Consider the following 22,158-nt stretch of genomic DNA (forward strand, 5'->3'; position numbering starts at 1 on the left):
TGGTATATCCCAGAGAATTACTCTAGGAAGTACATAACTGTATCATTCATTCATTCAGGTGTCAATCAGTCAGTCAACAAATAATTACTGAACACCTACCACGTGTTAAGCACCATTCTGCTACCATGGGTCCCCTGACTAAACACAGTGAGAAGACAGGGGAAAATTACATAGAGAATTAGAAAAACAGTTCTTGCCCTGAAGGGCTTAGAATTAAGTTGTTGACATGCGGCAATAAAAAATTAATGTAATTTTAAAATGCCACAGTCTAGGGGAAAGTACCCCTGATTTACTAACCCTGCCACTATCGGAACTAGGACAAGACACCACTTCTCTGGCCTTCAGTGTCCTCCTCTGTCAATGGCATGACTGCATTCAACTATCTCATTTCATTTTGTAAATGGTTAACTAATAAAGCCAACATGGAATACAATTCTAAATTTGAATGCCCAAGTAAAATCCCTCTCTGTGACCCCCAGGGGTCCAATGGGACAGGGGAGGGTACCTGGCATCAATCACTGAAGCTAGGTTTTCAGCTTCCATCCTCTGGAAGACATGTGGGAGCTGCACCAGGACATGACTGATGCAGCCTGTCATCAGGACGTTCCTCACAGCCACCTGCCAGGAGTCAGTGAGAACATTAGGAAGTGAGCTATCCCCATTGTTGACCAAATGATATCCTCTCCTTCTGCCTCATGACCCAAACAATACACAATACTTCATGAAAATTCAGAGAAAGAAGGAGAGAACCCACCTGGCCTTGCACATTGACGCAGTACTTGTTGAATACAGAGTTGATCTGGGCATCCTGCAGGGCCCCAAAGAGCAGCGTCTGACGATAGTACTTGGACCAATTATTGAGGCTCCACATGCGCACTCGAGAAAAGTCCACCCCATGTGAGTCCAGGGGCAGCAGGTTCATGTGGTTCATCAAATGCTTTGAGCAGAAATAACACTCCATTAATACTTACTGAACACTTACCCGTTGCCTATTGCTAACCTTTCTATAAGCCCATCATCTTATTTAACCCCATGAAGTACATACTATCATCTCCCAAATTACAAGAAAACAGGCTCAGATGGCTGAGTGACTTGCCCATAGTCAAGTGAGCAAGAAGAAAAGCTCAAACTGGCCACCTCGTGGATCTTTCAAAAAGGATCAAGATGCTACCTATACAGAACATTTCTTTTAAAGGAAATTCTGAAATGCCACTCTGGTCACTCTATAAGCAACTCAGTTCCAGATTTGGACAAGAAGGGAAATGACATGGAAAACAGAGCTGCTGTCCTTCCATGACTTGGTTCCCAACAACGTTAGAAAATTCCCCGAGTGACTACATGTGCCTTTTGCTCAAAATAAAGATGACTCAACCATCGACATGCCTTTTCTATTTTAATCATATTTTTACCTTGTAATGTATATTGAAGGGTCACAAGTACTATAAGATTATTCCCTATTTTATAAATAAGTACTCCGCTTTATTTGTCCCAAACTTACTCCAAGTCCTGGGGTTGTAGAAAAGGTAAATTCTCACATGCCTTAGAAAAATAAACCTGTAGTTCTGTGATGAGGATTGCTCCAAAGCACAATCCTAAACCCCAAAACATTGCAGGGTATGTTGAGAGGGAGGAAAAAAATTATAGCACAAATTACAGTAGGGGGACAAAAACATCTTACATTTCTCTGCAAAGCATCACAAATTAAGAAACCATGAGCAATGTTTTCCCATCTCCACTGAAGAGAAGACCAAACAAAAGAGAACGAGCATAAATAGGAGGAACTATTTTAGATAAAAACATTCCTGGTGAGGAGGAATTTCAACCAACCAACCAACCAACCACACTAAACTGGTCTATTACTAGAAGTAACTTTTAAGGGGAAGAAATCTTTTCTGGAGATTTGAAAATGTTGACAAGAATTTTTATCTTTCTGGATACTTTACTGACCAACTTGTGGGTAGAAGAGGGGACAACATTTCCCATTTTCAAATTGGAAAATGTGGAATATTTCCATTTCCAAGCTGAGTTTTAATCTGGACTTTAATAACCATTTCAGACTCAAACCACTGAGCTTCTTGTCTCTAAATGTTTATGACCAGCATTACCAAGACATGCTCCCAGTTCTGCATCAGGTAAATGTCAGCTTGATCAATGATGAGAAGCTCAATAGAAGACAGAAAGTCAAACTCTCTCTTCTTCTCTCCTTCTCCACCAATGATGGTCCTCAAGCCCAGAGGGGAGGCAATGAGGATGTCTGACGAACAGAAGGGGGCATAAAGTCGGATGCTTCTCTGCAGTATTGCCACTCCTATACACAAAACAGCCAAGCACACATCAGTTCATGAGTCACCACCAAGCCATTAGTTTCCACCCTCTCAAACTGCAGCCTCCCCTTGTACCTTCCACATCTTCCCCTTTGCATATAATTGTGCTCAAACTGCTTTAATTATTAAAATCATCATCATCATCCCTCCTTTGCATCTACGGTCCCTTCTAGCTCCCACCCTCTTCTTTTCCTTCACTGGCAAACCTTCCAGAAAATTGTCTCTACTTTAAAATCTCCCACTCACTCCTTAATGCACTGCAATCTGCCTCTGAGTCTCAGGACACCACTGAAATGACTCTTGCTAAGGTCATCAACAGCTCTCAGTTACCAATTCAATGGCACTTTAGTGTTTCTTGCCACGAACGCATAAGCACACCCTCCTTGAAATGTTCTTTTCCTTACCGGTGGTTTCCACGACTTTAACACTTACTTCTCCTATTACTGACCTGGTCCTTAACTATTTTTCCATATTCAAAGAGCTCTTCTACAAATCCCTGGATTCACCCACAAGTTCTCTTTCACTCTACATAAAGCTTTGGATAAATATATTCACTAATTATGGCTTTAACATTAACATCACAAAAATTTATATTTCCTGCCCACATCTCTTTCCTAAGCAACAAGTAGCAGTTTGTAGAGAGCCCAGATCATATGTGAAGGAGATTCACTTGCTAATCTTAAAGCATCTACCAGAGGGGCAGAAGTTGGCTGGGACTCTCTCTGGGGACAGAATGCTGGCAGATGCCATTTTTACAAATTCCCTCTACCTTGATGGCACGGGTGGGTGCCGTTTTTTGTACTCTCACTCTAAGTTGCTAACAGTGGTGGTGGGTGAGTACCCCCTACCCCACTTCCCTGCACTACTTGTGTGCAGCACTGACAAACATGGCCGACCAGCAGCCACGCCTACCCCATCTCATGCCACTTGCAGGACATGACCTGAGGCAACAAACGCATGCAGCCCACACAGGGGACACTCCTTGAGCACCAGGCTCAGGCAGATGGGGGTGGGACTGCATTTCTAGACTCCATGGGAGTGAAACAAACAGAGAGAGAGAGTTTATAAGACAACCAAGAACTAGGAAAAAGTTAAAAACACAGTTCATCTCCCACACAGGGCCACTCCTTCAAGACAGGGGGCAATAACTGTTTTGCATAATACATAGAAACAAACACAGAGAGTCAAGCAAAGTGAGAAAGCAGAGGAACATGTTCCAAATGAAGGAACAAGATAAAACCCCAGAAAAAATATTTAATGATAAAGAATTCAAAGTCATTGTCATAAAGTTGCTCACCAAACTTGGGAGATGAATGAACGAACACGGTGAGAAACTCAAGAAAGAGACAGAAAATATAAGAAAGTTCTAAACAGAACTCACACAGCTGAAGATTATAATAATTGAACTGAAAAATACACTAGAGGGAATCAACAGCAGACTAGATGGTAGAAAAGAACAGATCAGTGACCTGGCAGACAAGGTCGCAGAAATCACCCCAACAGAACAGCAAAGAGAAAAAATATTTTAAAAATATGAGGACAGTTTAAGGGAACTGTGGGACAACATCAAGTGTACTATCCTCGGTGTTAAGGGATCACAGAAGAAGAGAGAGAAAGGGGTACTAACATCCACATTATAGGGGTCCCAGAAGGAGGACAGAGAGAAAGAAAGGGGCAGAAAACTTATCTGAAGAAATCATGGCTAAAAATGTCCCTAACCTGGTGAAGGAAACAGACATTCAGGTCCAGCAAGCACCAAGAGTCCCAAACAAAATGAACCCAAGGAGATTCATATCAAGACACATTATAATTAAAATGTCAAAAGTCAAAGGTAAAGAGGGAATTTTAAACAGCAAGAGAAAAACAACTAATTACAGACAAGGGAATCCCCATAAGAATATCAGCTGATTTTTCATCAGAAACTTTGTGGTCCAGAAGGAGATGGCATGATATGTTCGAATATGCTGAAAGGAAAAAAAACTTCCAACAAAGAAGGAAGGAAATAATAAAAGCCAGATGAGAAATACTGAATAAATGAAACGGAGACAAAAACAAAAAGATCAATGAAACTAAGAGCTAGTTCTGTGAAAAGATAAAAATTAACAAACCTTTAGCCAGACTCAATAAGAAAAAAAAGAGAAGGGGCCCAAATAAAATAAGAAATGAAAGAGAAGTTATAACTGACACTACAGAAATACAAAGTATCCTAAGAGACTACTATGAACAATTATATACCAAGTCAGATAACCTACAAGAAATACATAAATTCTTAGAAACACACAATCTTCTAAAACTGAATCATGAAGAAACAGAAAATGTGAATAGATCAATTACTAGTAATGTGATTGAATCAGTAATCAAAAAACTCCCCCAAAACAAAAGACCAGGACCAGAGAGCTTCACTGGTAAATTCTACGAAATATTTAAAGATTTAATACCTATCCTTCTCAAACATATTCCAAAAAACTGAAGAGGCGGAAACACTTCCAAACTCATTTTATGAGGCCAGCATAACTCTGATACTGAAATCAGACAGAAACACCACAAAAAAAGAAACGTACAGGCTACTATGCCTGATAAACATAGATGCAAAAATCCTTGACAATTATTAGCAAACTGAACCCAACAATACATTAAAAGGACCATACACTGTAATCAAGGAGAATTTATTCCAGGGATGCAAGGATGGGTTGACAAAGTGGGTATAGAGGGAATGTATCTCAGCATAACAAAGGCATATACGATAAACCCACAGCTAACAACATATTCAGTGGTGAAAAGCTGAAAGCATTTCCTCTAAAATCAGGAACAAGACAAGGATGCACACTTCTGCCACTTTTATTCAACATAGTATTAGCAATCCTAGCCACAGCAACTAGGCAAGAAAAAGAAATAAAAGATACCCAAACTGGAAAGGAGGAAGTAAAACTGACTATTTTCAGATGACATGATACTTTATGGAGAAAACCCTAAAGACTCCACCAAAAAACTGTCAGAACTAATAAATAAATTTAGTAATGTTGCAGGATACAAAATTAACAAAAATCTGTTGCATTTATATACATTAATAATGAACTATTAGAAAGAGAAATTAAGAAAACAATCCATTTACAATAGCATCAAAAAGAATAAAATACCTAGAAAAAATCTAACCAAGAAGGTAAAAAACTTGTACTTGGAAAACTACAAGGTATTGATGAAAGAAATTAAAGATGACACAAACATGCAAAAATACACCATGCTCATAGATTGGAAGATTTAGTACTGTTAAAATGTCCATACTGGACACCAAGGGGGGAAAGTGGTGGTGGGGGTGGGGGTGTGATGAATTGGGAGATTGGGACTGACATGCATATACTAATATGTACTAAAAGGACAATAAGAACCTGCTGTATAAAAAAATAAATAGAATTCAAAAATTCAAAAAAAATGTCCATACTACCCAAAGAAATCTACAGATTTAATGCAATCCTTATCAAAATACCCATGACATTTTTCATAAAACTAGAATAATCCTAAAATTTGTAGAGAGCTGCAAAGGACCCTGAATAGCCAAACTGATTATGAGAAAGAAGAACAAAGCTGAAGGTATAACACTACCTGATTTTAAACTACACTACAAGTCTACAGTAATCAAAATTGTATGGTAATAGCACAAAAACAGACACAGTTCAACAGAACAGAATAGAGAGCCCAGAAATAAATCCATATTTATATGGTCAATTAATCTATGACAAAGGAGGCAAGAATATACAATGTGGAAAAGACAGTCTCATCAACAAATGGTGATGGGAAAACTAGACAGCTACATGCAAAAGAATGAAACTGGACCACTAGCTTACACCATCTACAAAAATCAACTCAAAATGGATTAAAGGGCTTCCCTGGTGGCGCAGTGGTTCAGAGTCCGCCTGCCAATGCAGGGGACACGGGTTCGTGCCCCGGTCCAGGAAGATCCCACATGCTACAGAGCGGCTAGGCCCATGAGCCATGGCTGCTGAGCCTGCGCGTCCGGAGCCTGTGCTCCGCAATGGGAGAGGCCACAACAGTGAGAGGCCCGCATACAGCTAAAAAAAAAAAAAAAACCAAACAATCCAATTAAAAAATAGCAGGGGACCTGAATAGACATTTTTCCAAAGAAGTCGTACTGATAGCCAACAGTCAAATGTAGAGATGCTCGACATCACTAATCATCAGGGAAATGCAAATCAAAATCACACTGAGAAATCAAAACTACAATGAGGTACCATCTCACACTGGTCAAAATGGCCATCATTAAAATGTCTACAAATAACAAATGCTGGAGAGGGTGTGTAGAGAAGCGAACCCTCCTACACTGTTGGTGGGAATGTAAGTTGGTGCAGTCACTATGGAAAACAGTATGGAGGTTCCTCAGAAAACTAAAAATATAATTACCATACGATCCAGCAATCCCACTCCTGGGCATATATCTGTACAAAACTATAATTCAAAAAGATACATGCACCCCTATGTTCATATCAGCACTATTCACAATAGCCAAGACATGGAAACAACCTAAATGTCCATTGACAGATGAATGGATAAAGATGTGATACATATATACAATGGAATACTATTCAGCCATAAAAAAGAACAAAATAATGCCATTTGGCAGCAACATGGATGCAACTATAGATTATCATACTAAGAGGAGTCAGTCAGAAAGAGAAAAACAAATACCATATGATATCACTTATATATGAAATCTAAAATATGGCACACGTGAACCTATCTACAAAATAGAAACAGACTCACAGACCTGTGGTTGCCAAGGTCAGGGGTGAGGAGAGAGAGATGGACTGACAGTCTGGGGTTAGTTGATGCAAACTATTACATTTAGAATGGGTAAACAACAAGGTCCTACTGTATAGCACAGGGAACTATATCCAATCTCCTGGGATATGCCATAATGCAAAAGAATATAAAAAAGGATGTATATATGTGTATAACTGAGTCACTGCCATACAGCAGAAATTAGCACAACATCGTAAATCAACTATACCTACTCCAATTAAAAAAAAAAGAAGAAGAATGTATCAGGTGGCCAGTAAGTGCTGTGATCAAAATGAAATAATATAAAATGATAGGCTGTGATTTTGGAGTTATAAATTCTTACAGCCACCACGTATTATAAGTTGCTATTAACCAAAGCATAGAGAGAAAAAAAAACACAATGAGATATCACCTCAAACCTGTCAGAATAGGTCTTATCAAAAAGACAAGAAATAACAAATGCTGGCAAAGATGTGGAGAAAAGGGAATCCTTGTGCATTGTTAGTGGAAATGTAAATTGGTGCAGCCACTATGGAAAACAGTATGGATGTTCTTCAAAAATTAAAAAAAAAACCACTATACAATTGAGCAATTCAACTTCTGGGTGTTTATCCAAAGGAAAAAAAAAACACTAATTCAAAAAGATATATGCACTCCTACATTCACTGCAACATTTATAATAGCCAAGATATGGAATATGGAAGCAGCGTAAGTGTCCACAGATGATGAATGGATAAAGATGTGGTGTACACACACACACACACACACACACACACACACACACAATGGAATATTACTCAGCCATAAATGAATGAAATCTTGCCATCTGTGACAACAAGGATAGACCCTGAGGGTATCACAGTAAGTGAAATAAGTCAGACAAAGACAAATATCAATAGCATGTGATTTCACTCAGATGTGGAATCTAAAAAACAAAACAAACAAAAAACCAGACTGACAGATACAGAGAACAGACTGGTGGTTGCTAGAAGGGAGGGCGGGGTTGGAGGGTGGGCAAAATGGATGGGGGAGATCAGGAGGTATAAAACTTCCAGTTATAAAGTGAACAGGTCACAGGGATCCAATGTATGCCATGGGGAATATAGTCAATAATATTGCATTAACTTTGTATGGTGACAAATGGTAACTATACTTATTGCTGTGATAAGTTTGTAAGGTATAGACATTGAATCACTATGTTGTACACCTGAAGCTAATACGTCAATTATACATCAATTAAACAAAAGACATTTATCAGCTGCTTGTTGGCCACCTGCATATGTTCAAAACTAACCATAAGCTCTCATCCCCTTGCACTGCACACTCCAGCCATGCTACAGCCTCTGAATCTTAGGTCTATTTGGTTTATTCACCCTGATGCCTCCACACATGCAGTTTCCTGTCTGAAACATTTTCTCCCACTCTCATCACCCCACTTTGTACCTGGCTAAATCCTACTCAGGTTTCAACTCAGTATGGATGGTACCTCCAACAGAAGGCCTTCCCTAACAGTCCTGTGCCCATTTTGAGTAAGGATATTTGCTTTAAATACTTTAAATAGAACACCCACTATCCTCTAACCATAACACATCTCATCCCATACTGTCTGATTTGTCTTAAGGCTGGACTTGTTTAACAGTAACTTTTAATTCCTTATCTCCAGCTTCTTAACAGTGCCTGGCACATAGTAGATGCTTAATAATTGGTAAATGGGCATACGTGACTAAAAATATTTTCCAGGAACTTTTTCAATGTACAGCCAGTCATGTACATGGGAGCTGAATGACAGACGAGCAAAAATGTGCAAAGCTGGGTGGGAGTAAGTCCAGAGTGGAGATAATTCAGGTGTGGGCACTCCACACAGCAGGCAGGAGGTAAGTCCATTATGTACAGATGCTCTAGTTTATTCATCTTCCCCAGACTGACCCACCCAGCCCCATCACCTCCAACTCCCCCAAGAACCCCTGTAGCGTTGACTGTGAGCTACCAGCTATAGGCATGCTGAGACATTTGTTATAAACATGCATGTGCCTTTCATACATGCCTTCACAGACACTCCATCCCATTAGCCAAGTATGTACCCCATTAGCCAAGGCAAGACTCTCTCCTGGCAGACGAGTCGTCTCAAATGCATCCTGGTTCTGCTAGGAGGCTGAGTCAGTGACCCTCTGAAAGAATGCCTAATTCCAGGCTTCTAGCTTCCAGCTATGTGCACCTCACACCTCAGGTCCCTCAGGGTCTCAGTTTTGACAAGGAGGAATTACCAGTCCTGAAGTGGTCATCAATGTTGCCGACAAATACAGCTTCATAATCTTCAGGCCTCTTCAGGTTGGGTGGTCTCTCCTCGGGATCTGAGCCATACTCTCCATTAAACCTCTTATTGTTGCTTACAATTATTTTCTTCTTGCTGTCGCCCTCAAGAAGACTGATGAAGAGCTGTACCACCCGCAAAGCAGCTTCCCGGAATGGCACCACTATCAGCACCTGTGGAGGGAGTGATGGGCAGCCTTGGACGGGCAAGGGGAAGGAAGGACAGCTCAAGGTAAGCCTGCTGAGGACCTAAGGAGCCCTCTGTTCCGCAGCCCCTGGCCAAGGATCACATCCGTGTCACCCTCTTTACACAGGACCTGGCTCAGTACTGAAGGCTGAGCATCTTTCCGACCCACAGCACATGTCCTATGGACTTCAATCTCATGGCTCCTTGTGGGGGGGCAATTCTTAAGCAGAACGTAGAAATACTTTTTGAGGTTAAGTCAATGCCTTTAACAGAGGTGTCCATTAGCAAAAACCCAAGGGCATAAACACACAAAGCTCTTTCAGGACAAGAAATGTTACTCATTTCTGTCTCCCACAGAACTTAGTTCAGTATTTTGATCCGTTAGACCCAAGGACTATGCTGAACAAATGAATTAGATGTATTAAGTAGAGAATAAAGCTAGTAAGGAAAGGACTAAAGCATCATTACTTTTTTTTTTTTTTTTTTTTTTTTCGGGACGCGGGCCTCTCACTGTTGTGCCCTCTCCCGTTGCGGAGCACAGGCTCCGGACGCGCAGGCTCAGCGGCCATGGCTCACGGGCCCAGCCGCTCCGCGGCATATGGGATCCTCCCGGACCGGGGCACGAACCCGTGTCCCCTGCATCAGCAGGCGGACTCTCAACCACTGCGCCACCAGGGAAGCCCGCATCATTACTTTTCTAGTACATTTCCTAGTACATTTTTCAGAAATGATGATAAAGGATTTCTGAAATAAGATATTTCAATGGGAAATACAGGATTCAGTTTTCCAAACATTTCCAAAAGTGCCTAATTTTAACTGTTGAGGAAAAAAACCAGAAGATGCTTAACAAATGATTAACTTCTAACTACTGCTGTGTAAACAATACAGTCAATGGATATAACCCCAGTCAGATCAGGCAATTCACCAAATTCTGAATGTGATTCATGGGTAATCTACCTCATATTCTACTTTGCAATTCTAAATGGAAACAGATAATCTTATTATCCTGATGTTCAAGATTCTGAGGTAGTTTCCCAGAAAGGCACCCAGCACAGCCAGAGGGGTGTAGTCATTCAGTTTGGCACAGTGCAGGGATGATGGATCAGTTTCGAAGAGGGCCAAGTTACTGTCCCGGCTGTCACACTAAGTAAGTGTCTAGGCTTTGGTTTCCCCAACTATCAAACAAGAGGGTTGGACTAAGAAATCTCTAAGAGCCATATCAGTATTAAAATCCTAAAATCCTATTAAGCTCAATGAGAAGAATCTAAGAAGATGAGGCTTCTTCAATATAGACACAGAGGCTAAGGGGTAAGGGGGTATGGGCGGCACAGTACCTAGCTCCAGGACATCATGAAAAATGTACACAGAATTAAAAGATGTAAGCCCCCAGTCCACTGGAGCTTAGGCTTATGAGCCCACATAAATGTAACCATCACTTTAAGCAGCAATAATGATACAAAGCAAAAATAGGGATTTTGTTTTCCAAGGTTTACATATTTATGTGGCTTAGTGAAGAGAGTCCTTGGTTCTAGTCCTGTCTCTGCTACTTTTTCCCTGGTTCTCTTTAGCAAGGTCCTCTACGAATCTGGGTCTCTGTCCACAGGTGTAATATGTAGGGATTGAATAAAAGGCTCCTTAAGGTCCCATCCAGCTCTGACAATCACAAAGAAGAGATTTATAGTGGAGTGTTACTTATGTAGGATCAGGGTTTATCTTTAAGGAGAGAATTATCATGGAGGTACCTCCTACTCCAGTTTCCAGTTAGATCTGCTGTTAGAGACAGTCCACTGAGCTGCCTGCAGCACTGCTCTGACACTACCTGGCCCATCTAATACGCTCATTCTTGAACTCATTCATTATTCCAATCATTAAAACATCTGAGAACCTGCTAAGTGCCAGGACCTATATGTTAGTGCCTTACAGCCTCCTTGAGGGCAAAGTTCTGCTGCTGCCACTCACCTTGGGCCTCGTTAGCCCTTGGTCCCTGAAGTCATCATCATCACCCACCCCAAGTTTCTGGCTTCGGCATCTGCTGTTGTTGGCAAGCACCTGGGCGTTGGCTTTGAGGACGTGATTTATCACATGCAGGCAGTACACGTGGCGGATCTCTTCCCCATTCTTGAGGGCAGTCCTTTCTGGGTAGAACAGGTCCCGGTAAGAATTCATAATTAAGAAGAGCTCTTTCTGGAGGGGTGTGAAGGGGCTACTTGAATTTGGGGGACCAGAGAGGAACTGGCTGTTGGTCTTGATCCAGGTGGATTCCAGAGGCTTCTGGAGATGAAGTGACTTTAAGTCAATGTCCTTTGGGGGTTTAAAGGTTTCCAACTGTTGAAACCTGGATGAAAAGACAAGCTGGCCCAGGATGGGCCACTGTGGGAGAAATGATCAAGAACTAAGTTAGAAATGAATTATAGTACCTTACATTCATATAGTGCTTTATAATTTACCAAGGCCTTTCACAACTTACAGATCCTCTCACTTTATCCTCACAACAACCTTACAAGGTAAACACTATAATGCTCTTCTTGCAGTTTAGGAAATGCTGAGATTCAGAGGTTATAGGATTCAGACAAACAGTGGAGAACAGAGCTAAGGGTTAGAGCCCAAGGTTTCTGACTTTAGAAACCTGGTGAGCTATTCACTAGATCAGTGGGTCACAACCTGTCCTGTGGACCACACTGTAGGAAGTCAAAATTTACTCTAGACAAAAGAAACGGGGGCCCGATGGTCAAATAACTTTGGTAAACACCACAAAACCTAATCCCCCTCAGGGAGAGTCACATGCAGATCAGACACTAAAGGTTCTGCTGAGTCCTGTAACAAGGACTCTGTTCCACTTCGTTTGACCCAGAGTTTTCCAAATTTACTTGGACATGGAACAAGGTTTTTGTTGTTGTTTTGGATTTTTTTTGGAGACATATATTAGAATCGTAAAGAATAATATTTTGTGGAATACCAGTTTGGGAATTTTTGCACTGTAACAAAACTGCTGATCTTAGCAATAAAGAAAGGATGACCTCTGCAAAAAAAAAGAATTAACTATTGATATATGCCAACAACTGGGATGAATCTCCAGGGAATTATGCTGAGTGAAAAAAGCCAACCTGTATGATTTTATTTATATAACGCTTTTGAAATAACAAAATTATAGGAATGGAGAACAGATTAGTGGTTACCAAGGGTTAGGAATGGGGGAAGGGAGGTGGGTGTGGTTATAAAATGGCACCAGCGAAGAGGAGGGATCTTTGGTGCTGGAAATGCTCTGTATGTTGACTGTGGTGGTGGCCAGGGCAACAACCTACACGTGATAAAACAGTACAGAACTAAATAACACAAAGGAGCAGGAGCAAAAGTGAGGAAATCTGAATAAGACAGGTAGATTGTATCAGTGGAAATTTCCTACTTGTGATATTGTACTACAGTTTTGTAAGATGCTACCACTGAGGGAAACCTGGCAAAGGGCACATGGGATACCTTTGTATTATTTCTTACAACTGCATCTATAATTATTATCTCAATAAAAATTTCAATGAAACAAGGATGACTAATTCTTATGAATAGCATCAGTGGTGAAAGAAAAAAATCACCGAAAAAAGAAGCAAAAACTGCTCCATACTGAATAATTTAGGTGTGAACTTATCTCAGATATTTCAAACAAATGTAGCAGTAGCTACTGTTTGACTGAACACTTTGTACGTATCTTCCAGTAAAATAAACTACTTTATTTTGATGCAGGCATTACTGTCCCCCTCTAACAGATGAGAACAGTGAAGATTAAAAAGGTAGATTAACTTGCCTTAGGTCATGAGATAGCCCCTTGCAGACGCTGGTCTAAACCCTGGTGTACCTGTCTCCAAAGCATTCTTATCTTATTGGTCCCCACCTTCCAGCTTCCCAGTGCCTTTTCTAGCTATGTCTGTGCCTTACTGGGCTCTTCCAGTCTTCCTCTGTCTTGCTCCCTAGCAAGCCATCTGCCACGGGTGTGTACCATACATTCAGGGAAACCACTAAAACCCAAGACCACTGTTTTTCTCCATTTGTGACTGTGATGATGGAACAATGCTTACTTTTAGCTGGTGGGTAGTTTTGGGATTTGTGGCAACAGCCTGGATCTCTTTTTCTTTCAGTTCTTTGTTTACATGTTGTGCAAATGGATCTAATTCAGAAATAAAGAATATTAGAACACTTAGAGCAAATGACAGGGATTTTCCAGTCTTCCCCTGTGAATGACATCCTGTTTTCATGATGTTAACTCATCTTTTTCCCCATCAACTTTCCCCATCATTTATCCCAGTCCAGAGCTTAAAAGTTTCTGACAGGTTCATCTCCCTAAAGCATTTCTTTAATCACATTATTCCCCAGCTCAAAAACCTCTGAAGAAACTTCTCGGTCTGAAATTCAACATACACCTCTAACTTATCTCTCTAATGTAATTTTTGAATTACATGGCTCTCAAATTCTTCTGCGACTGTGGCTTTCCTTCCTTTAACTGAAAATTCTATCCTCTCGTTCACTGCATTTCTATATACCCAAACAGTATCAGTTGAATGTTACCCCCCGACTCACAATAAATAGCTATTTCCCAGGAGCCTACTGTGTCAGGCACAGTTCTGGCTCCAAAGAAGCCATCTCTGGTCCCATATAGAAAGTCATCACTTTCTCTCAAGTGCCGCACCCTGCCCTCAGTTATCCACACCAACACATATATGTGCATGTCCTACCTCACCTAACTAGACTGCAAGATCCCTGAGGGCAGGTTCCATGTCTGATTTAACCTGCATTGGAAGACAAATATAAATGTTCAACACTCAACTGAGGTGAACAAATGATCAAAATGGTAGGGTCATTGCTCAGGGTCAGTGCTCTTCTCTTCCAGTCCCACTCATGTAAGAAGCAAAGTTAAATGACCCATTCAAGGACCCAGGTAGTAAAACTTCAAATGCAGTGCACCTTATATTAAGACCTAAGATAAAGGTGAACAATAGGAAATAAGAATTCTAGGTGATAATATATCAGTACAGACCAAACAACCAGAGAAACTTTAGGATAGTCAAGCCTCCTAATGTTTCCTCCAGCATTTTTTTTTTTAAGTTTTTTTGAGTTCAGAATGCAGTTTGTGCCCAAATTCTACCTGCTACTTCTTCCTCTTGTCTAGAATAGCTAACAGAACCAAAGGAGGATTAAAATTTCAACTTCAATGGCACAGCTGGTTGAAGAATGGCACTGGGACCAAAAAAGGCAGTCAGGACACAGAATGAGACCAACCAGATTTGCCCACCCAGGCACAGGCTAAGACACAGGACCTGAGAGACAGCAGAACTCTGCCTCAGCCTACCACAGGCTTGTCTAAGTGACAGTCATGGGGACAGAGGCATGGCCCAGAGTGTTCTGTATCTCGACTTTGGCGGTGACAATATACATACTCATATTTGTCAAAACTTATCAAATTACATACTTAAAATGGGTACACCTTGTTGAATGTAATTCATACAATAAAGTTGATTTTAAAGTTAAATTAAAAAGTCGCCTATGGGGACTTCCCCAGTGGCACAGTGGTTAAGAATTTGCCTGCCAATGCAGGGGACACGGGTTCGAGCCCTAGTCTGGGAAGATCCCACATGCCGCGGAGCAACTAAGTCCGTGCGTCACAACTACAGAGCCTGTGCTCTAGAGCCCACGAGCCACAATTACTGAGCCCGCATGTCACAACTGCTGAAGCCCGCGTGCCTAGAGCCTGTGCTCCACAACAAGAGAAGCCACCACAGTGAGAAGCCCACGCACTGCCACAAAGACCCAATGCAGCCAAAAATAAAGAGAGAGACTGGGGAGACAGGGTGGAGCTTTCTGGCTTCTGAGGTGCTTCCTGGTAATAAGTACCAATATTAGCCACTGCCGGGTCTCACAAATCTGGAAAATTACTGCTCCAATAAGGAAGAGCAAGTGAAGCATAGAGAGAAAAATGCAAAGTACTTTTCTCATCTTTCTCTCCCTTCCCTGCTTGGGGAAAAAAATCAGAAGTCTTCCCCTGACCCCAGCTGTGGATCGTGAGCTTTGGGGAAATGGCCTTCCCTGCCATCATTCTTCAACTGTTTGTTCTCCTGAACAGCCACGCCCACTCCCAACACTGCCTAACCCTGAATAACACAAAAGATCTTGGAGAAGCATTTCTTTCCAGCTCTACATCTAGCTGCTAAACTATCTGTTTCTATTACTGCTCATTCCAATAACAGGAGATTTAACAGGTATTAGACCACAACCACCCATACCAGCTGAATTCAAACATCACGAGCTGTGCTGTGACCTTGTAATGCTTTCAGAGAACAGCTGCCTTCTCTTTCCTCTTCGAGAAAGTTAGTTTCTAGGCTGAAGAGTGACTCATGTTTTGCATCTGTAAACTCCTCTGGGGATTCCTCTGATGTGCCAGGTGGCCCGTGCCCATCTTTTCCCTTAGGGTCAGCAGGTAAGGCCGCATCTGCAGTTTTGATGAAACATATTGTGAAATTATTTACTACTCATAAATATAATTACACTTCTGTTGACAAATGAAATCTAATTCCTTAGGCTATCATTTACTTTTAAGCAAATTCAGGTAGAAGACGTAAGTTTCAAAATTGAGCTTGACTACTGACCCGGTACATGTAAAGATGTTCAAATCAGCGTTGATATAACAAATAACTATAAAAAAATGATTTCGTCATTTCTATCGATGGGGTACTAATTAAATTACCACATATTATTTACAATGGAATACTATGTGATTAAGCTAATGTGAACCCACAGTTACACACGTTATATTATAAAAGAAAAAAAGTAAGTTATAGAAATGTATGAGACCATTATGCACATACACACAAATATATGTATATACTTGTATTCACTCATATATCCATAAAAAAGTAGTCTGGAAGGTTCTATAAAATGTTAAAGGTGTTCATCTCAGGGTGGAGGAGATATATGTTAACTATATTACCCTCTTAAATTTTTACAGTAAATATATATTACTTTTATAATTAAAAAAATGAAACTTTTCAATTTTAAAAACCCAAAACATGAAAGAAAACTGGAAAACCAACAAAATTAAACAAAAAACCCCTAAGTCTGAGGCAACGATTTTTTTATCTGAGTACAAGTGATAAATTAAAATACTAAGAATGGTGTGTGACACCTTAAAGTATAGAAAAAAATACAGTAAGGCAAATAGGCATTAAGATAATAGGATATAAAAAGTTACCCAGATATATTCAGACAATGGACTACTATTCTAGTAATAAAAAGAAATGAATTACTAATATGAACTATGTAGATGAGTCACAACAACATGAGGAGCCAAAGAAGCCACACGCAAAAGGGTACTTATTGTATGCTTCCATTCATATGAATTTCTAGAATAGGAAACACTAATACATAGTGAAAGGAAGCATGTCAGTGGTTGCCTGATGCCAGGCCTGGGAAACTGACTGTAAAAGGACAAGAAGTAACTTTTTGTAGGTATTGAAAGTGTTCTGTATCTTGACTTTGGCGGTGACAATACAGATATACACATTTGTCAAAACTTATCAAATTACATACTTAAAATGGGTACACCTTGTTGAATGTAATTCATACCTCAATAAAGTTGATTTTAAAGTTAAATTTAAAAGTCACCTATGGGGACTTCCCTGGTGGCACAGTGGTTAAGAATTCGCCTGCCAATGCAGGGGACGTGGGTTCGAGCCCTAGTCTGGGAAGATCCCACATGCCGCGGAGCAACTAAGCCCGTGCGCCACAACTACAGAGCCTGAGCTCTAGAGCCCGCGAGCCATAACTACTGAGCCCGCGTGCCACAACTACTGAAGCCCACGTGCCTAGAGCCCATGCTCCACAACAAGAGAAGCCACCACAGTGAGAAGCTGGCACACTGCAACAAAGACCCAATGCAGCCAAAAATAAATAAATTAATAATAATAAAAAACAATAGTCACCTAGATGTCTGAGTGAGACAGAGTTCCTTCAAGTTTTCAATCCCAGCTCTTCTCTGAAGCCTCCCCTCATTTACCCTGGCAGCATGTGACCACTTTGCATCTCTTTAACACCTTTTATTTATCAGTTCCATTCAAATTTGATGCTTGAAAAGTTTTGTATATTTTATGTCTATCTTCCATTAAACTTGGTTCCTCTAGTGGAGGAACAATAATGTCTTTCATAAATTGAGACCATTACAAAAACAGAATTATGTTCCCTTTCCTCTCAATCAGGGGAATTTGAACTAGGATTGATGAAATCCTGGAAATCATAAGCAAAAATGTCATTTCTGCATTTTTATGGCCAGAGGGTCCTGTGTTTTCATCAGATTCTTGAAGATATCACAGAGCCCAACAATGTTAAGAATCTCTGCTTTGAATCCATGTGCTTTCACCCAGCTCATACAGTACAAGGCACCATGCCCCTGGGGCAATCTGTCTGTGGTCCCTGCAAAGATGATAAACCCACATCAAAGACACTTACTCTTCTGCACGTCAGTAGACGCTACTGCCGTCTCTTCCTCCACACTGATGTCACTATCGCCATCTTCAAGATTCATTTCTGTCTCATCTATAACACGGTCTTCTTCCTCTTCCTCCTCCTCATCTTCCTTGGAAACATCCTTTAATGTGGCAAGTAGTCTGTTGTAACCAGAAACTTGTTCTGGTTCACTCTCTGCTTCACTTTCAGAACTTGAAGTATCTAAACTCTCTGACTAAAAGGAAAATGGGGATTTTAAAAACAAAAATTATATTGTTCTTGTTGCTACCCCACGTCTATCAGGCCCACAGTGGAACCAAGTTCAGACTTTTCTAAATAAACACTAGCTTTTCTGCAAATATGCAATCCTATCTATTCAACCAAACCTAGCACCAAATTTCTTTAAAACAGCTAATCTAGCTATGATTCTAGAAGCTCTTCCTCTTCTTTGAACTGCTAATGTTCCACATGGAAAGACAGCAAACTAAACACATGGAGCTTTAGGTTATAAGGCGATCTAATCTATGTGTCAGACATTTGGCACCTTTAAAGGAGCAACAGGAAAACTTACAACAAAAAAGTGTAGTTTATTTTTGAGTCTGTGGTAGTGAAATAAGACCTTTGATGATTTTGCACCCTATTTTATGTTAAGCAAACAAGACGTTCCCTCTTAGGATTCACCAAGAGCCCTCTGGTAAGCTTCCTTAACAGGTTCTAACAGGCTTATCTCTCAGGACAGTTCATTTTAACAGACATCTGCACTTAAAACTAAGCAGTATTACTAAAATATAGCTTACATCTAAAATCAAAAAGAGTGGAAATGTAGCCAAACTTTATTACTATATATAATCTTAAAAGTAACAGTCCAGAATCAACTATCATAAAGAAGGTATAAAGCATTACCAGTTGACAAGTCTGTGGTTTTGCTTCCTTTCTGGAAACCCTGAGAAGAAACAGGTAATGTTAAACTTTAACTACTAGCATGTAGCAATTAGGAAAAGTCTAATGATACAACTTTAAATGAACATGGCAGACTATACCGTTATAAATACATTATATCTATTGTCAAGTAAAAACTCCATATGCATTTGGACAGGTTTTGTAACAATATGCCAAATAGATAATAATAGACAAATGAAAAAGTCTAACAAGACCACATGACAAATACTACAGTCACACAGCAACAGGCTCTCATCCAAAAGATGGGAAATTTTGGCAAATAAAAGCCCTCGGGGTTCACCTTTTCTAGCAAATTTCTTAAGTAGACTATCCTTCTAACTGTTGATTAAGCAGCTCAAAGTGGGATGAGCGCTAAGATCATAACTGAGAGTCTGGACACTTATAGAGGAACCCACAACTACCCAAACATTAGTTTCCTCATTGTCATTGAATAGATCGGTGATGTCGAGGGTCCCAAGCAATTCTCTTTTTTTTTTTTAACTTATTTAATTAATTTATTTTTGACTGCTATGGGTCTTCGTTGCTGCGCCCGGGCTTTCTCTAGTTGTGGCGAGCGGGGGTCACTCTTTGTTGCGGTGCGCGGGCTTCTCATTGCGGTGGCTTCTCTTGTTGCGGAGCAGGGGCTCTAGGCTCGCGGGCATCAGTAGTTGCAGCACCCTGGCTCAGTAGTTGTGGCTCGCGGGCTCTAGAGCGCAGGCTCAATAGCTGTGGCGCGCGCATGGGCTTAGTTGCTCCGCGGCATGTGGGATCTTCCCGGACCAGGGCTCGAACCCCTGTCCCCTGCGTTGGCAGGCGGATTCTTAACCACTGCGCCACCAGGGAAGCCCCCAAGCAATTCTTTAAAAACATATAAAACGAAAACAAGCTTATAAAATCTCTGCCCAGTCGCCACACAGGAGACGTGCCGTCTAGCATAAAGCTACCGGCTAAACAAAAGGTAGAAAGACCGGTGAAGAACCCCATCTCAGGCGGGAAGCCGCCAGGATCCCCGGGCGAGCTAGGCCGGCGCCGGGGCAGCGTGGGACGCGGCGGGAGCTGCCCTGTCACTATTCCCGGGGCACCGGCGGACCAAACGCGGGGACACGCGGGCTGCCACCGGGAAAGGACGCCGGCAGCGCCGGTCCCAGCCTTGCCTCTCCATACCTGTCATAGAAGGGATGCTCCTCGCCGAAATCCCTTAGATGCTTCTTCTGCTTTTTAGTTAGGGAGTTGAGCAGCTGGCTCTGGCTCCGGCTCCTGCGCTTGCCCATGGGGGAGACGTCAAGTCAGCCAACTTCCAAGAATCGCGTTTTTCACCTGGAAGTAGTCTCGTCAACCCACTCACGCGGGATTTCCGACGGCGCTTTACGGCGGAAGTAGGGTGCCATAAAGCAGACCCGCTTTACGTCGCGCTTGTACGACAGGCGTTAGAACTTCCTGTTTCCCATTCCGCCCCCTAGCGAGGCTCTTTGGAAGCACATGCACGCGTGCGCAGCTTTTCTCCGAGCCCTGTAAGGAAGGCCGGCAGGCAGGCTTCGGGCTTCCCCAGGTGGGTAAATGTACTTTGTGCGTCTGTTTTGGCTGTGAGAATCAGACTGCATAAACGTGTAGTAACCGAGATGGTTGAATGCAGTGCCTTTATATTATGCCATAATACAAATACCAACTAACATTTAAGGCTGCCGGCGCATCTCAGTTCATCTTCACGACAGTAAACAAATAGGCCTTGTTAATAAGCCTGATATTGGAGATGAGAAAGCTGATGCTTACAAAAGCTTACATGCACACTAGCAAGAGAGGAGATGGAAACCACAGGCGACCACAGGCTTTTCCCACTAGGATCTGCCACATGCGTGTGCTATGTGAAGAATGGGGACGCAAGGCTGAGATTCCCGCCCTTACCCTACCCCCTCATTTTCTGAGAGTATTGCAAGGGCCTCTGGTAACAAATCTCTTCTGGCATTTTTCATGTTATAAAAGCAAAAACACATCCAGAGAGGTAAAGTGCCTTTCCTAAATCACCCGGAGAGTCGATGTTAGAGAAAGCAGTAAAACTGAGTAAAGTGTCTCAAAACTGAATTGGGGCAAATTGGGATGGAAAACTTTTAAAGGGTAAGTAACTTTTCTATATCTGGATCGTGGTGGTGGTTACACCTTGTATACAATTACCAAAATTAATCAAACTGTACCTTTAAAATGGGTACATTTTAATGGAAGTAAATAATAATCTCATTAAACAAAGAGGAAAAAACAATGCAACTGGACTGAATAGAGACAGGCAGAGTGTGCAGGGATACTTAAAAACCACAGGATAAACACAGAGACACTTTTTTTCTAATAGTAACTTACAATGTCAATCATAAACCACAGAATTCACCTGAATATTTAAGGTGAAATAGGAGCCATCAAAGACAGTGTTCACTGGCTCTGCTATGAGAGGAGCGTCTGTGAGAGAATTTGAGCTTTGTCCAATACCATGTCACACCTATAGAAGTCACACTAGAACTATTAAAATCCTATTTTTGTGGTTAGATTCTGGGAGGTTAGGGTGGGGTAGGGAGGCGTGGGGAGGGAGTATCAAGAGAATATGCAACCAGCAGGTAGTGCCAGCAGATGGCCCAGCCAAGAACCCATAAACAAACAGACATCTGTCTTCGGTCTAATTTCAAGATAAAAAGTACAGTCACTTATGTCAACAAAAGGCTGTTTGCAAATGTCATCATACATACTAAGGCGCTATGACAATAAAGTCATACAATGTTTTTTCTCCTCCCACCCTATTCCAAGTGCCCCAGCTTCCCTCCCCAGAGGCAACCAGTTTCTTGGTGTTCTTCCAGAGATCTGCTTTGAAAAGCTATACTCTTGAGCGCTTGATGTGACTCTTTACTCTCTCCTGGTTTCCATGTCATTGTAGTCCTATGGACAGGTCTAGACTGTTCCCAGGTTCAGACAGAACTGTGCCCTAGCTCCACCCAACTGGTCTCATCATTGTCTCACTGAGCCCGCTTCTGAAAATATTTGTATTAGCCTTTGACAACATAAAAGGGGATGCTTTGTGAAATTTTAACCTGAGAGTTCGGAATTTAAACATATTTTTCATGCCTCCAGTGAAAGTTCTCTTAG

The 22,158-nt window shown here is 41.4% G+C and overlaps 1 protein-coding gene across 5 annotated transcripts in view; it reads right to left on the reverse strand.

The window, feature by feature from the left end:
* UTP25 (UTP25 small subunit processome component) overlaps positions 1-20,375 on the reverse strand; it is a 47,767-nt gene extending 27,392 nt beyond the window's left edge. For 4 of the 5 annotated variants that reach the window (XR_003003913.1, XM_024750978.1, XM_024750976.1 and 1 more), the window contains exons 1-10: positions 20,200-20,375; positions 19,000-19,039; positions 18,100-18,331; positions 15,917-16,087; positions 13,683-13,771; positions 11,575-11,985; positions 9,383-9,602; positions 2,106-2,308; positions 755-937; positions 506-618 (exon numbers count right to left, since the gene is read on the reverse strand). Coding sequence is in view for 4 of the 5 variants with exons in the window: in XM_024750978.1 (XP_024606746.1) it covers positions 506-618; positions 755-937; positions 2,106-2,308; positions 9,383-9,602; positions 11,575-11,985; positions 13,683-13,771; positions 15,917-16,087; positions 18,100-18,331; positions 19,000-19,039; positions 20,200-20,306 (1,769 nt within the window). In the remaining variant the exon portion in view is untranslated. The remainder of the gene's footprint in view (positions 1-505; positions 619-754; positions 938-2,105; positions 2,309-9,382; positions 9,603-11,574; positions 11,986-13,682; positions 13,772-15,916; positions 16,088-18,099; positions 18,332-18,999; positions 19,040-20,199) is intronic. The other variant, XM_024750979.1, reaches the window with a different exon arrangement.
* Positions 20,376-22,158: the final 1,783 nt, after the last annotated feature.

Source organism: Neophocaena asiaeorientalis, unplaced genomic scaffold (genome assembly GCF_003031525.2).
Source record: "Neophocaena asiaeorientalis asiaeorientalis breed wild unplaced genomic scaffold, Neophocaena_asiaeorientalis_V1.1 scaffold67, whole genome shotgun sequence".
Lineage (NCBI taxonomy): Eukaryota > Metazoa > Chordata > Mammalia > Artiodactyla > Phocoenidae > Neophocaena > Neophocaena asiaeorientalis.